General features: G+C 36.7%; 1 protein-coding gene across 1 annotated transcript in view; it reads left to right on the forward strand.

Annotated features, from left to right (window-relative positions):
• Positions 1 to 15,696, forward strand: part of LOC133643542 (guanine nucleotide-binding protein G(s) subunit alpha-like) — a 103,192-nt gene that overhangs the window by 31,938 nt on the left and 55,558 nt on the right. The window contains exons 3-4 of the mRNA XM_062038174.1: positions 203 to 257; positions 347 to 466. Coding sequence (XP_061894158.1) covers positions 203 to 257; positions 347 to 466 — 175 coding nt within the window. The remainder of the gene's footprint in view (positions 1 to 202; positions 258 to 346; positions 467 to 15,696) is intronic.

Below are 15,696 nucleotides of genomic sequence, written 5' to 3' on the forward strand. Positions count from 1 at the left end.
CTATGTCAGCTGCAATGCTAATGCTGACTGAAGGAACTCCAGGCTTTATTTAAAGATGTGTAGCAAAGCCTGTTTTTTTTATGTAAAGTGGTCCGGCTTATCTAGCCAGGGTTTCAAAAGTGAGCGCTTAAGTGTCTTTTCTCTCAAAATTGGAGCAAATTGACTGATCGTGACCATCTGATTGTTTGTTTGTTGTTCACAGGGAGAAAAAACAGAAAATTAACGACATTAAAAACAACATTAAAGAAGCTATAGAGGTAACACATCTTCCACTATTATTCATTGGGTGTGTTTGTCAACATGGACAACATTTTCTTACGAGACAAACTCTGCTCTCTCCATCCAGACCATTGTGTCCGCCATGAGTACGCTCACGCCGCCGTGCCAGCTGGCCTGCCCTGCTAACAAGACCCGCATCGACTATGTCCAAAATCAAATCAACCAGAAGGATTTCGAGTTTTCCACGGTAAGTTATGGCAAATCCTTGAAATGTCTGACGCACTTACATCCATAATACAACAATGGCCTCTCCCGTTTTTAAAAAAAAATGACAAATTGGTATCAGTTTGGGGGAGAGTAATGTGCTGCGTTCGGTCGCAATGTGTACAGCAAGACTCTAACCTGTGATCATTCGTCCATTTAGTTTTTCCTTCGTACAGCAAGACTCTAACCTGCGATCATTCAGTCCATTTAGTTGGTGGCATAAATCTGAAAAGACGTATGGTGTTGCTGTCTACACTATTTGAGCTTCATTTTACAGCATTTTAGTGCTACAATGTTCCTTAATTTGTGGATTGTTTTGAATACTTTTATTAAACAAGGTGGTGGTGATCATTTATAACATAATGTTGTTTGCGATCATGTGACCAAGCGTACAAGGGCTTTGATATTTGTGGATTACTCAGTCTTTGTGATTATTTGTGTTGTGCAAGGTGGTGGTTATCATTAATAACGTACATAGTTTATGAACATGTGACGTAAGCTTCGTTTTGATGGATTATTTAGAGCTTTTGTGTTTATTTCTAATGTGTCAGCTGGTGGTTAACATACGCAATTTGCGAACATGTGTCTGTGACAAATTGTACGTGAGCTTTGATTTTGTGGATTGTTTAGAGTCTTTGTGCCTGAGCTACTAAGGTCTAAAACTAAAATTGCATGTTGTGTGTGCAGTGTTTCCCATAAACTGCCAAGATACCTGTGGCGGTGGGGGCGTGGCTATGGGCGCGGTCACCATGACATCATCGAGTAATTTGCATAATTTACTACAATGATTTGATTTTCTCTAAAAAGGCTCAAAAAATGTATACTTACTAATTAATAATAACAGTTTTGTTTTAAACGTCCATCCATCCATCCATCCATCCATCCATCCATTTTACAATATAATTACAACACTTTATGTACATATTTATATACAGATTTGAACAATAAGTTATTCACTGAAATATATTTATTAATTGTGGTTCTTACAAAAAATATATCTCATAAAATATAAAAGCTAAAATGTCTCAAAGCTCTGCCCCTTTAATTAGTGCATACTAAATCATTTAACTTTAGCCTACTACTACAACCATATTATTTACCAGCAACATAAAGTGAAACAGAGGCAGAGGTGTCCTGCCACAGTCAGTAACAAATAAACAGAAAACAGTAGTGGTGGTAGATAGACACAGAGCTTCATCAAACATCTGATCCACTGAACAAAGAGCTCCAAAAATCTTGAACTTTAGACTGCCATCAGTTTTACTCCCTACACTTAACCATGTGTTTCCTACTGCCTGCAGACTTTGCACCCTTTGTTATATACACATGTTGTGTGTCTAATATAAATGCATTTAATAAAGTCAAATACAAATAAGGCAACAAGAGAAGTATCCTACACTTCTCTTTTGTAAAGTAAATCTGAACAGCCGATATGGGCATCTACATCAACTATATGATTTGCCTGAGAAGCTGGAGAGGACAAAAAAAAAATATTTATTTATTTATTTTATTTTATTTATTTTTTTATTTATTTATTTTTTGTATTTGTGGCGGACATAATTCTTTCGTGGCGGGCCGCCACAAATAATTGAATGTGTGGGAAACCCTGGTGTGATCTACTAAAACGGTGTGTACAATTGCAAAACAAGTCCAAAAGTGGTGCAGTATTATGCAAAACAATAAAGCAGATATCTCCATATATGGTAAAGGTTTACTGTAGGAGCTTTGTGTAAGTCCGCCATTTTTCATTCAATTGTAGTCCAAAGCTGTACTCAATAAGTTCTTTATTTTTCTCTATCCTTTTTTTGTGGGGCAGACTGGCTCGTTCATGGACATGCATCCTCCACTGTTCCCACTTGTAATACAAAGTAGCGTATTGTTTGAACTTATATCTGTCAGTTGCCTCGCTATGGAAGCGCTAAAAACTACAACATGGCTGATGGGACTGAGAGGCAGTCGAAGGGGTGCTTGGCCTCTAAATATGTAAATGAGACCGCCCACAAAATGGTGCGTTCTGAAGATACAGTCAGAAAGCGGCTTGAAGATGGACCGTTAACAAAATCTATAAAACATTTGAACCAACTACAAGGAAGTTCGTGTTTTCCCTTAATGTAACTGATCGTGGCAAGCCGCCACAGCAAAATTAAAGGCGCCACACATTAAAAATAAGTGTTTTTTACGTGAAAATAAATCACAGTATAATAATGTAATGTAGCCTTAAGTCTTAAGCTGTTTTTAACTTTTATTGCCAATCTTATGCTAACAACCGTCCTAATTCCAATTGGTATTCCCTCCCGTGCACACACTTCCATCTCTGTGCTTCCCCAGACACACAACAATACTTCCTCATTCTGCGCTAATCCACTTTCAGGCACGGACGGTGTGTTTGCAATCGGGGGAAAACCACACGGACATAAAACATTACCACCATCAGGTCGGTGCAGTATGAATGGATATATATTATTTGCGCACTATTGACTAGAAATTTGGACGCCGAAAAAAAACAACTTTGACCACCAGAACAGTGCTGCCGAAATGGGATGTTGGGGTGACGAAGGCCATATGCACAGGTTTATCTGCAGCGGAGGCAGCATATCTGTAATGTGAACGTCCTTTAATATATGCTAGAGATACCCACGGACAGCGATCTACAAAATGTAGAAATATTAAGAGTACAGTGGCGGCTTTTTAATGAGAGAAAGTCCAAGCTGCGCAAGGCAAGTTGGATGTCAGCTGGCTGCAGCTCTCGCTGTTTGTCGCAGACATTAAGGGACAGAAGTAGTCTCGAAACACGAGTACATTTTATAAGAACACTACAAAAAGATGCTAGATTTGATGCTAGTCTTTTTTAATAAAGTAAAACTCACTAAAAGTCTCTAGACACTTGAAAACTTCTCAACAAAGTACATTGTACAATTAGCAGCAACAATTGAAAATAGAACAAAATAATATAGAAAATATGTTAATACTAATTGTTACTACAGATTAGTTTTTAAATGTACCGTATTTTCCGCACTATAAGGCGCACCTAAAAACCTCAAATTTTCCCAAAAGCTGACAGTGCACTGCCTTATAATCCGGTGCGCCTTATATATGGACCAATATTGAGCCACAACAGGTCTCGCAACTACGGGATGCATTACGTAACCCCAGCCTCTACTGTAGCGTCTATTCTATGCGCCTTATAATGCGGTGCGTCTTATAATGCGGTGCGCCTTATATATGAACAAAGTTTTAAAATAGGCCATTCATTGAAAGTGCGCCTTATAATCCGGTGCGCCTTATAGTGCGTAAAATACGGTTTGTACACATTTTTGGAGCCTTTTTAAAGAAAATCATATCGTCATAGCAAATTATACAATGACATCATGGTGAACACGCCAACACCGCTACAGGTATCGTAAATAATAATATGACCCCATTTTTAAATGATATTTTTTGCGTGTACTAGGGGCATTATGTGCCCATGGAGACACTCATTTCCTTCCACATTCATGTTATGCTCTCCAAACTGTTTGCAATGTTGTTGAGCAAGCAGCACACATCTATCATTTGTACCACCTTTTTGGCAATATAGAATCATAATGTATAGGCAACAGAAACTATTTTTAGCACACTGCAGGGAGGCGGTCACCCTCACAACACAGCAGTGCATTCACGCGTCTGGAATTATCGAAACGCAAGAAAATGCATATTGCAAGATGTTTTTTTCATTTAGGAGATATAATAATATATTTCCTAAATAATAAAAAAACAATCCCACAAAAAATGGCAGCCATCAGCTAACGGTAAAATTATAAAATGATATTGCTGAATAGACAATGTTTATTATTTTTGATCTCTGACAGTCCAAATATGTTGACACACACACACATAGGACAAAGGATGCTCGATCTGTCCATCGGTCTTTGCAGCGCAATCCCGTCTTTTCTCACAGCCGTGTGTAACTGTGGTAGTTTGCACATAGATTTCAGGCGTGCTAAATAAAATGTGTCTTGATAAATCACATTGTTATTATATTCCCATCTTCTTCTCACATAATTATGGGTATTCTGATGATCAGCATATATTCTGTATATTCATGAAGACAGACACGTTAAATGAATTGCGCTCCTTATCTTGCTCACTTGGGGAACTGCACTTTTTTTTGGAATCGTTCACAATCATTATGAGAGACAAAAACACACAAGTTTTTTTTCCGGGATTTTAAAGATGATAAAAAATGCTTGGAAGATGCGGTTAATGGTGGGAGTCACCTTTTGTAGCCTTCAAAGCCATCTAAAACAACTTCAAAACCCTCCATCAATGTGTTATATACACACTGCAAGTTTATGTATAAATTATAATGTAGCAACAGATATGACAATATGTAATTTGTACAATATTTACCATATTTTAACTTATTTCTTCAGCGCATTTATTTCCGTTCCCGGAAACAAACACTTGTGGCAAACCTGGTAACAGATAACGAAGATGACTATTTTTGGACAACCTTATCTTTTTGAAGCTGAATATACAGAGAATGAACTGCTGCCTATAAAAGCGAGCACGAATAGAGGGTGAAACGTTGGAGCAGACAGACGCCGAGAGAGAGAGGTGGGCATGAATTTGACGGTGTAAATGTGGAACTTGGAGCCAAGCTATTTTGACATAAATAAAGGGCTTACCCAAAATAAACCGAAAAAAACGTCCCCGGCCAGCTGGACCAACCGCACAATTGTCCATTGAGTGAGCCACTTTAATATAGATCATGATACACGCAGCACGTCATGCGTGTTATTACAACTACAGTAAGACTGTCGAGCTATCTGTGTACAAACAAAACAAGAAATGTGGGCTAATACTTTACAGATACTGTATTATGATTGTTCATGTTTTTCAGTCAGTACAGATTGGTGTCCTATCGCAGTTGTGCATTACAAACTCAAACGCGATTCGGGTGCTTACATAGAAGTTGGCTTCTCCCTTACCGTAGCTGGCTTTTACGACTAATACCAAAGCATGCCAATGTGGTACTCCGTTGGAGAATGAGTTCCTCAGTGTTCGCTCTTCCAATAACAATGTCGCTACAGCTTATTTATTATACAGGTTACGGAATGTAAATTAAGTATTGCTAGGGTTTTTTTGAATGCATTTTTAAAGTGATTTAGAGAGAGAATTGATTGCTCCCACTAGCTGCATTGCTAGCTACCGAGAACGAGCCGTTCTAGGTAGTGCAGTTTCCCTTTAAGAGACACAATCCTGTGCACAAGCTTAGTCGATCAGCTTTGCGTGTGCTATCAAGTTTGCCTGTGTTTTAATACACACAAACATTGAGTGGATCAGGCCCTATGTATTTATTTCTTATGTGCAAGCACTCAGTTATCATTAATACGTATGTTGTTTACAAACATGTTACTAAATGTATGTGGGCTTTAGGTTTGTGGATTATTTAGAGTCTTTGTGTTTATATCCGTTGTTAGAGCTGACGGTGGTCATTGAAAACACACATATATATATATATATATATATATATATATATATATATATATATATATATATATATATATATATATATATATATATATATATATATATATATATATATATATATATAATATATATATATATATATATATATAAATATTAGGGCTGCAACTAACGATTAATTTGATAATCGATTAATATGTCGATTATTACTTTGATTAATCGATTAATAATCGGATAAAAGAAACAAACTACATTTCTATCCTTTCCAGTATTTTATTGAAAAAAAACAGCACACCGGCACCATACTTATTTAGATTATTGTTTCACAGCTGTTTGTAAATGTTGCAGTTTATAAATAAAGGTTTATAAAAGAAAATTAAAAAATTGAAGAAAAAATTTTAAAAAACATTTTAAAAAACCTCTGCGCATAGCATAGATCCAACGAATCGATGACTAAATTAATCGGCAACTATTTTTATAATCGATTTTAATCGATTTAATCGATTACTTGTTGCAGGGTTGTACGGTATACCGTTATTTGTATAGTACCGCGAAACTAAGGAATCATATTCGGTACTATACAGCCTCTAAAAAGTACTGGTCCCCCGCCCCTCCTTCGTCGTCACGTTGTGACATTGCTAGTTTACGAGCAGAGGAGCATGTTCGCCATCGCACAATCACAGAGTACTTACAAATAGACACAGTGTGTGGACAGAAAAGGGAGAACGGATGCATTTTGGCCTAAAAACTGACGATAAAAGTGAAGTTATAATACTGAAACACCCTCAGGAAGCGGTGCTTTAAAAGACATGGCTAGCTAGCTAGTGGCTAAAGTCCAGCCGCCGTCTGCAGTGTTTTAGCTACTTCTAAATCACTAATCCTCACCTCCATGGCGACAAATAAAGTATGTTTCTTACAAGTATCATCCCTGCAGGACGAGGAATAGCTAAACATGCTTCACTACACACCGTAGCTCACCGGCATGACAATGTAAACAACCGCCATTGGTGGATCTACACCTGACATCCACTGTAATGATACCAAGTACAGGAGCGTATCTAGTCGATACTAATATGATTACATTGATATGTTTTTAGCATCACAAAATCTTTTTTCCGTTTTTTTAAAATGTATATTATGTTTATAAACTCAGGAAATATGTCCCTGGACACATGAGGACTTTGAATATGACCATTGTATGATCCTGTAACTACTTGGTATCGGATTGATACCTAAATTTGTCCGTACCCTACCACTTGTCCTTAATAATTTTGACAAAATAATCGAATGGAAAATGACACAAAATGTCAGCAGCTAAGTTAGGAGCCTTGGTTTGCTTATCTAAAAGACAAGTTGTCTAGTATGTTCACTATTTTATTTAAGGACAACATTGCAATAAGAAACATATGTTTAATGTACCATAAGATTTTTTGTTAAAATAAAGCCAATAATGCCATTTTTTGTTGTCCCCTTTATTTAGAAAAGTATCGAAAATTATCTAAATACATTTTGGTACCGGTACCAAAATATGTGGGCTTTGTGGATTATTTAATTTTTCTTAAATTACATTTTTTCAGAATGTACCTTTAAAAAATAGTTAAACGAACCCGACATAGTTGTCAAGTGTGTTCCCAGCATCAAGCTCATTAAGTCCTGCAGGTAATAGACCAGGTGTGCTGCTTCTGCTGCAGGTGACTCTCTGTCAAGTGATGCTCTAATTAGCAGACCCTCTAGGGAGGCTGTCGATTGAATGAGCTTCTCACCTGAGAGGCCCTCGCCCGCCTATTAGTACTGATTGTCTGTAATGACCCCCAAATAGGTCTCGGGGGACACGTCCTTTCACTTGCCCGCCGCCTAATAGGGATTTCCTCCCCCCACCTCAGCGAGGTTTGTTTACCGCTGTTATGTGGCTGTAAAGATATGTTCCAGATGAGTACATCTGAGAGTCTGTTGATCCCGATTTTTACCACTGTGACCACTAACTACACCTATGTAAAGTAATAATAAACTACATTTGAATAAGCACAGACAAGCAACAAAAAGTGGTGTGGAAACTGTCAGCTGCAAAAGCCAATATTCAAATGTGAAACCGCATAATAGAATGTCAGCAGAGCAATGTGAAGATGACATAGTGTTGTCTTTATGCTTTGTGTTGTCAAAACAACAATGGAGACCGGGCGTTACTTGTACTCATAACGAGTTGTCTAATGACTTTTATGTACGTTACAACACCATTACTGATACATTCGATGTAACATGGCATGCTACTTTAGATGTGGTTGTATGTCAACAAGACAGCATCAGAAGCACAGCGAAGTAACAACCTGGACCACACTGAAATGAACTTTATATCAAGTTTGAAAAGGCAACATCACACAGCAAACATCACACAGCATTTAAGTACACATACACACAGCCCGACACACACATACACACTACTACTACTACTACTACGAGGGAATAATGAACAACAAATCAAAGAAGTATCAAGCTTGTAATCCCTCAATACCCCTATGTAGACAAGGAGACTACAGTGCTGGAAAAGCTTGCAAATATCTGGTTGCATTTTGTGATTATCCCCCAAAAGTGAATTGATTTCAGGACTTTAATTAAGACAAAACAACCAATTAAAGGCTTGGGAAGTTTTTGCAGTTTATTTGATGATTACAGCAAAAAAAGGTAATTATATACTGTATATATGGTAACTTTTCTACGTTTTATGAAATACTGAATATGGGCTTTTTATTGGCTTTAAGCTTTAATTTGCAAAATTAAGAAATATTTTCTTGAAATATTTCACTGTGTGTAGTCACTGTTTTCACTTTTTGAATGATATTGCTTAAATAAAATAACTTTTCAAAGATATTTGTATCTATTGAGATATTCCTGTAATCTCAAAGCTAGGGGTGTAACTGTACACCATAACAGTTTATTCTCAGTTTTAAGGTCACGTTTGTTTCACTTTCAAAACAGGAAGAAAACAAAATACAAAAAAATAAAACTGTTTAGCCTGTGTGTAAACTGCTATAAGGAGTTTTTCAAATGAAACATTAAAAACCTGCAAACCGCTAGGAGATAATTCTCATTTAAATTAAATCCTAAAAAAAATCATAAGAAATATTAAGAGACTAAAAAAAAATTATGTTAATGGCGCTAACTAATTTATTAGTTTAATCACATAACATTGTTTAAAGTGTCATGACAAAGCCACACCTCTCTGTTTTGACACTGTTGAAAGCATAGCAGACAGACAAGGTAGAGCAAGATCTACCCGCTGGCCCTTTAGATGGATTTCATCACAAAAAGAACACAAACAATACAAAGTGATTTTTCAAGGAGTTTCAGTTTTTGCAGAAAGTACCATACCAGTGCTACGTGTCACGGTACGCTCCGCAAGCGCAAGTGCAATAGTTTTTATTGCAACAAAAAGGGGAGCTCCCTTTGAGCATTAAGACACAAAAGTTTAAGTATGGACAATAGTGAATAGTTCAAGCAATCCAATGTGATCCGAAACACACATGCAAAGTTTTATTATATAATAGTGTATAGTTTGTTTTAGCTTGATTTTAATTTTCATATCATTTGGGTTGTTAATAAACATACATTATTTCAAATATATCTGAAGAATTGTATCATGTTGTTTATCTTCGTTAGTACAATACAGACATTGTAGCCTATACAAAATAGGCATATTTCAGACATAGTTACAAACGATGATTACGAGGGGTGCTCAAAAAAATCTATTAATGTCCGAATCGCGATCCTTATTTATTTAAATCGATTCATCATTTTCAAAAATCTGTTTTTTTAAATTTTATTAGATTTTTTAAGAATACATGTTCTTCATGCTTACTCGATACGTGTATGTATACATCATACGTCAGCAACATAAAGGAGGTTTTGTAACATGTAAACTGCTTTGAAAAGGTTTTATTATAGTTACTATAACAAATCATACATTGCGAGAATCGGTTTGAATCGAGTATCAATTCTGAATCGATTCGTCACCCTAAGTATCGTAATTGGATCGTACCGTGAGGTGCTCAAATACTCCCACCAAACGTCTTTAATCATTTCACAGGTTTAAATAATTTGTAAGAGTTTATGCATTTTTTTTCAATTATATTTTATAATACAGTGGGAAATGTTTTATTTTTTAGTAAATGAAAGTTCTTTATTAGCTTGGAGCAGCATTAATAGTTACAGTTTTTAGCCAGAGTCCCCAACTCTACTGAACAATGGAAATACACTGCTTTTGTGTTATCCACTTGTCTTTGTCCTTGTTACGTATTTCACTGGGAAGGCCAAGTGTTCCCAAACAGGAGACTTCAACAATTGAAGAGGGTTTTTAAGCTCTGGCTTCTCCTTGGCACTTTTGCTAGCCGTGACTCCCACTGGGCAAAGGCTGTGGGCTGCACTGTATGGTGTTACCGAGTAGTACTACAACACAAGTTACATTTTCCGTCCCTTGCATATACCGTGTTGTGTACCAAAAAAAAATCTGATTTCATGCACTGTTGCTACCCCTCAATGGAAGTGTATGAGCCCTGTTGGTATATATTTAGATGAATCAGATGTGTTGTCCTTTTGTTTTAATCTGCAACGTTTCCAATGAAGTATGTGCATGTTTGTGTGCAAGCAAAGCAAAGTCTTGTGCTCGAGAACGTCATTGCATATCACCTTGGCATATCTGAGACCTGTCTGTCTTGATGGGACTCACTGGAGGGGATGCTGAACTTTGCTGTTTGTGAAATGTAATGTGGAGGGTTGAAGGAGGTTTAAAAATAGTCTGTTTTTAGTCTTTAATGAGGAAGAGAATGAATTAGGAAGCCGTCCGATTGACCCAGCCCCTCCAAACTTCTGTTCCCCCCCTTGCCTGGCCGACGGGAAACCAGTCGAACTGGTTGACTCTGCTTTTAGCGTGGGAGGAACAACAAGATAAAGCACACAGCCTTTTGACATATTTGAAATCTGCTTCTTACAATAAAACCCACATGCTTCCTTCTTGGTCTAAAAGATGTAAAGATTGGACCACACCTGCTGTAAACTAGATTGAAATCAAACGCACTTCACCCATCATTACTAAAAAGGTTGTGGTTTAAATACAGTAGTATTAACAGTGGTGTGCCGTCAGGGCCAGCAAGGCCTTCTCTGTTGGCCTAACATAATCAGAAATCATGGCAGTGTTTCCCACACATTCATTTATTTGTGGCGGCCCGCCACCAAAGAATTACGTCCGCCACATTAAAAAAAAATAAAAAAATTAAAAAAAAATATATATATATATATATTTTTTTTTTTGTCCTGTCCAGCTTCTCAGGCAAATCATATAGTTGATGTAGATGCCCATATAGGCTGTTCAGATTTACTTTACAAAAGAGAAGTGTAGGATACTTCTCTTGTTGCCTTATTTGTATTTGACCACTACTGTTTTCTGTTTATTTGTTACTGACTGTGGCAGGACACCTCTGCCTCTGTTTCACTTTATGTTGCTGGTAAATAATATGGTTGTAGTAGTAGGCTAAAGTTAAATGATTTAGTATGCACTAATTAAAGGGGCGGAGCTTTAAGAGACATTTTAGCTTTTATATTTTATAAGATATATTTTTTGTAAGAACCACAATTAATAAATATATTTCAGTGAATAACTTATTGTTCAAGTCTGTATATAAATATGTACATAAAGTGTTGTAATTATATTGTAAAATGGATGGATGGATGGATGGATGGACGTTTAAAACAAAACTGTTATTATTAATTAGTAAGTATACATTTTTTTAGCCTTTTTAGAGAAAATCATATCATTGTACTAAATTATGCAAATTACTCGACGATGTCATGGTGACCACGCCCATAGCCACGCCCCCACCGCCACAGGTATCTTGGCAGTTTATGAGAAACACTGCATGGTCATAGTTAAAGACAAAAATAATTTTTTATTTACTTTCCCTCAATATCTAAAAGTAGTCATATTCTCTTTATGTCATATTATGCTCCTTCCAGCGCTGTTGTTTTTAGGTTATAGAGTTTTTATCCAATCAGAATTCAGCTAGCTTATGTTGCCATGCTGTACGGAATCTGCCGGAGGCCTTCAGAATCAACAATGCTGGCGTCTGTGTACTGTAAGTGAACGAGGACATACAGTTGACAGACAGTTGCGATAGCCAATCAGATCACGAGTTGTCGTCAGCAAGGCCTTCTAAATGGCCTAAGGCAGATATATATTGTGATGTTATGAGCTAGGTAACATAGGAACTCCATTACCCAGCATGCCACAGTAGTGAAGGGCATGCGCAGTAGCCGCGTTTAGCCAGCGGGATGTTTTTGACGAGCACCTTGTGGAGTAAACTTTAAGAACTCAGGAAACACACCTCGTTTGCATCTTTTATGATTAGACAAGACAACATTCAAGGCCATTTTCAAGAAGGATATTTAAAGAGTAACTACATCTTGTGAGACCATGTCGGCCAACCCCGGAAGCTCGAATGGCTTCTACAGATTGTGAGTTCAGATATTTTATTTCTTTATTTTTTCACGTTTAATATGTTTTTTGCAATTTTTATTTTGACAGTACCACATAAGATATGTTTTAATTTCTGATGTGGGTTAATTGATTTTTAAATGCGCCAGAAAATAACCCGTTTTGTACACTGAGGTGATTCAATACGCAGTAGTGCGTAAATGTGATCCTGTATAGTATTTCTCCAGCAATGGTCATGTGGACATAAATGATGGTATTTTTAGAGGTAATCATTGAAGTCAGACATCACCGAAGGCCTAGGTGGGAAATGCACAGCCCGCCATTGAGTATTAACAATGCAGGCGGTCCACGTGTTAACGTTTCATGGCTACGGACACGCTCCTATGAATTATAATTACCGTGCAAAAAGAAACAAAAACCTCCCGTTGGATACATGCGTACAACAGAATATTACAAAGGCGAAATAATAGGAACAAAGTCACGCGTCGCTACATTGAATAAGAAGGTCACTTTTTGTCCTTTTTTAGTTAACTTTACCTTCCATTATGTCTCCCAGTAGTGAGGCAGATTTTTCTGGTGGCAGCGTGTAAAAGAAAAAGTAAGAAACTAAGTAAAAAGTGACATGAAATTAGGCATCCTCTTAGTCGAGAAATCTGCCATGTTGTGTTTTTGGTATTTTCTTTGGTTATATGTTTTACATCAAGGCTATTCAACTGGTAGCCAAGTTCAGTTCAAAACTTGGGAGTCAAGCATTTTTGCATCGAATTCTAAAAACACTAAAGTGCTCCTGTTGTATAGAGAAACTTGGACCACTGTAAAAACGACCGCAGATCCTTGTATTGACATTTTAACCTTGCTAGCAAACATTGGGGTCCAACATTATGATTAACGTAACTGAGGCGTTCTTCAAGGCACCTCTTTAAGTCCTCTCCTTTTTGGAAGTTACGCATTGTTTTTGTAATGTGATTTATGTATCTAAGGTTTTGCTGTACTTTGTTAACTTCAGATGCAGTCCATAGTCATTGGTTCAACTTATTTAGTTCCTCAAGCTTCCACTTTAGGTCCTCTCTTTCTCATCATTTGGGATATACTAGTCCACAAGTTCAGTTAAAAAAAAAAAAAAAAAACTCACATTTTTGCAGCAGATTGTTGTGCTGTCATAGAGATGATCTTTGACTGGCTTTTTTTTGCAGACGGTCCTTAAAAACAGCAGAGCGCTCCTGTAACTCTTACAAAATAAATAGACCAAATGTCTAATGTAGAGGATTTTGGTTCTCTGTAACATACAAAATAAGACTAATAGTAAAGAGAGAATTCCGGACTGTCTGGAAATGTGGCCCCCTAAACCATTAAGTTGAATATCCTTGCTATATATCAGAAATTATGTCTGTCTTTGTATTTGTTATTCTTAATTATTGTTTTTATATATTCAATCATTTTTTTCTTGCATTTATTTTGATACTTTAGTTTTTCTGTTGTGTTTTCTTAGTATGATAATAACAATAGTTAATATAATATTATTAGTGTGGTAATTACATCACCTTTATTTATTTATTATTTATTTAATGTATTAATATTTGTGTTCTTTTCAGTCCATTTATGTGATGATTTTAAAAGGAACTGCACTTTTTTTTAATATCACAATTCTTATGTAAGAGAAGAACTTTTTAAATTACGGCAAGTATGAAATGGAGTGAATGAGAGTAACATATTTCACCCATAAAGCTTTCTAAAAAACACCCAAAAACCGCCTACAATACCCCATTTACATTATGTGACTTGAATATTAACAAAGTATTAGTGATTTTGTTGATGTAAGCCCTAATACAGAGGAACAACTTTTAGCAGCGCCGTGATCATAGAAAGGTAACTAGCTTTTGCACCTATTGACATACTGAGCCGGTGAGCTGCTGCATCGCCTTTGAGTTGGTGAAAGTTAATTGTAGATGATAAATCCTGCCTTTCATTTGTATAGTAGAAGGTTGTGGCCGTAAACTGAGAAGTCGGTCAACTCTGACGTTCAACATAGACCCAGAGATGGCGAGACAGACATGAAAATGATGCATGTTTAAGTTAATTTTTTATTTTTTACCTGCGCGAGGATTATGATTAGTTCTTCATCTAAACGGGAAGATATAAACATCCCATCAGTCGGCATCCCAGTGAGAGCAGTCATTGTACAGTCAGTGATTGTTTTATTATGTTCTTAGTTTGTATTTCCTGTTTAGCACTTAGCAATACTGCTACTTCCTGGATCAGCTTATCACTCAGCGACTAAAACTTGTAGCTCATCCTCTTTAGATTCAAACTCAAAAATATAAGGTCCCGGATCCTCATTTGTCCCAAAGTAGTTGTTGTTTGCTCTTATGAAAGAAGTCTGCCATGATTAGTAGTGTTGTTGTTGTTGTTGAAGGAAATAGTGAAGGTTGTGATGCATCTTTGAAATTAAAATGAGCAAAATACATAAATATTACATTTTAATATGAATGTGCCTGCTACTACATTACATACTGTCAGAGGTGGGTAGAGTAGCCAGAAATTGTACTCAAGTAAGAGTACTGTTACTTTAGAGTTTTATTACTCAAGTAAAAGTAAGAAGTTGTCACCCAAATATTTACTTGAGTAAAAGTAAAAAGTATGTTGTGAAAAAAACTACTCAAGTACTGAGGAACTGATGAGTAACTTGTTCGTTTAATGATGACGGCAACAAATAATGCACAAAAACATACAAATAGCAATGAGCAAATTCAGAGCCATCTCTTAAGCAACTAAAACAATATATTAAATAATAATACAATAACATAAAAAAAATTAAGGCAAATTGAGCCACAATAACTTAACAGCACCATAGGCTCAGTAAGCAGAGATTACAAAGGAAAATAACAAGTTAGCCTTTACGCAAACCATAAACTGATAGGTGTGGGCTGCATCTGGGAACACACTTCAGTGTGTGTTTTTGTCTGTCTCTCTATGAGGCTGCAGTGCGTTAATAAATGTCCCCACACGATGTACATTTGACAGTGATTCATAGCAGGGAAGCTAACATCAGCCTACGCTGACAGCCAATATATCTACTAACGTTCCTTACCGCAATGTGCTTCCTCAAATTTGATGTTGAGTTCATGTAAGCTTAAGCTTGTTGCCGCTGAAACTTTATGTGCAGTTAATCACGTGACCACCTGGCTCTGTTTGATTGGTGAAACGGAGTCAAACGTCACCAGTGACTGTATTTGATTGGTGAAACGCAGGCATGCGATAGATCC

Source organism: Entelurus aequoreus, linkage group LG26 (genome assembly GCF_033978785.1).
Source record: "Entelurus aequoreus isolate RoL-2023_Sb linkage group LG26, RoL_Eaeq_v1.1, whole genome shotgun sequence".
Classification (NCBI taxonomy): Eukaryota; Metazoa; Chordata; class Actinopteri; order Syngnathiformes; family Syngnathidae; genus Entelurus; species Entelurus aequoreus.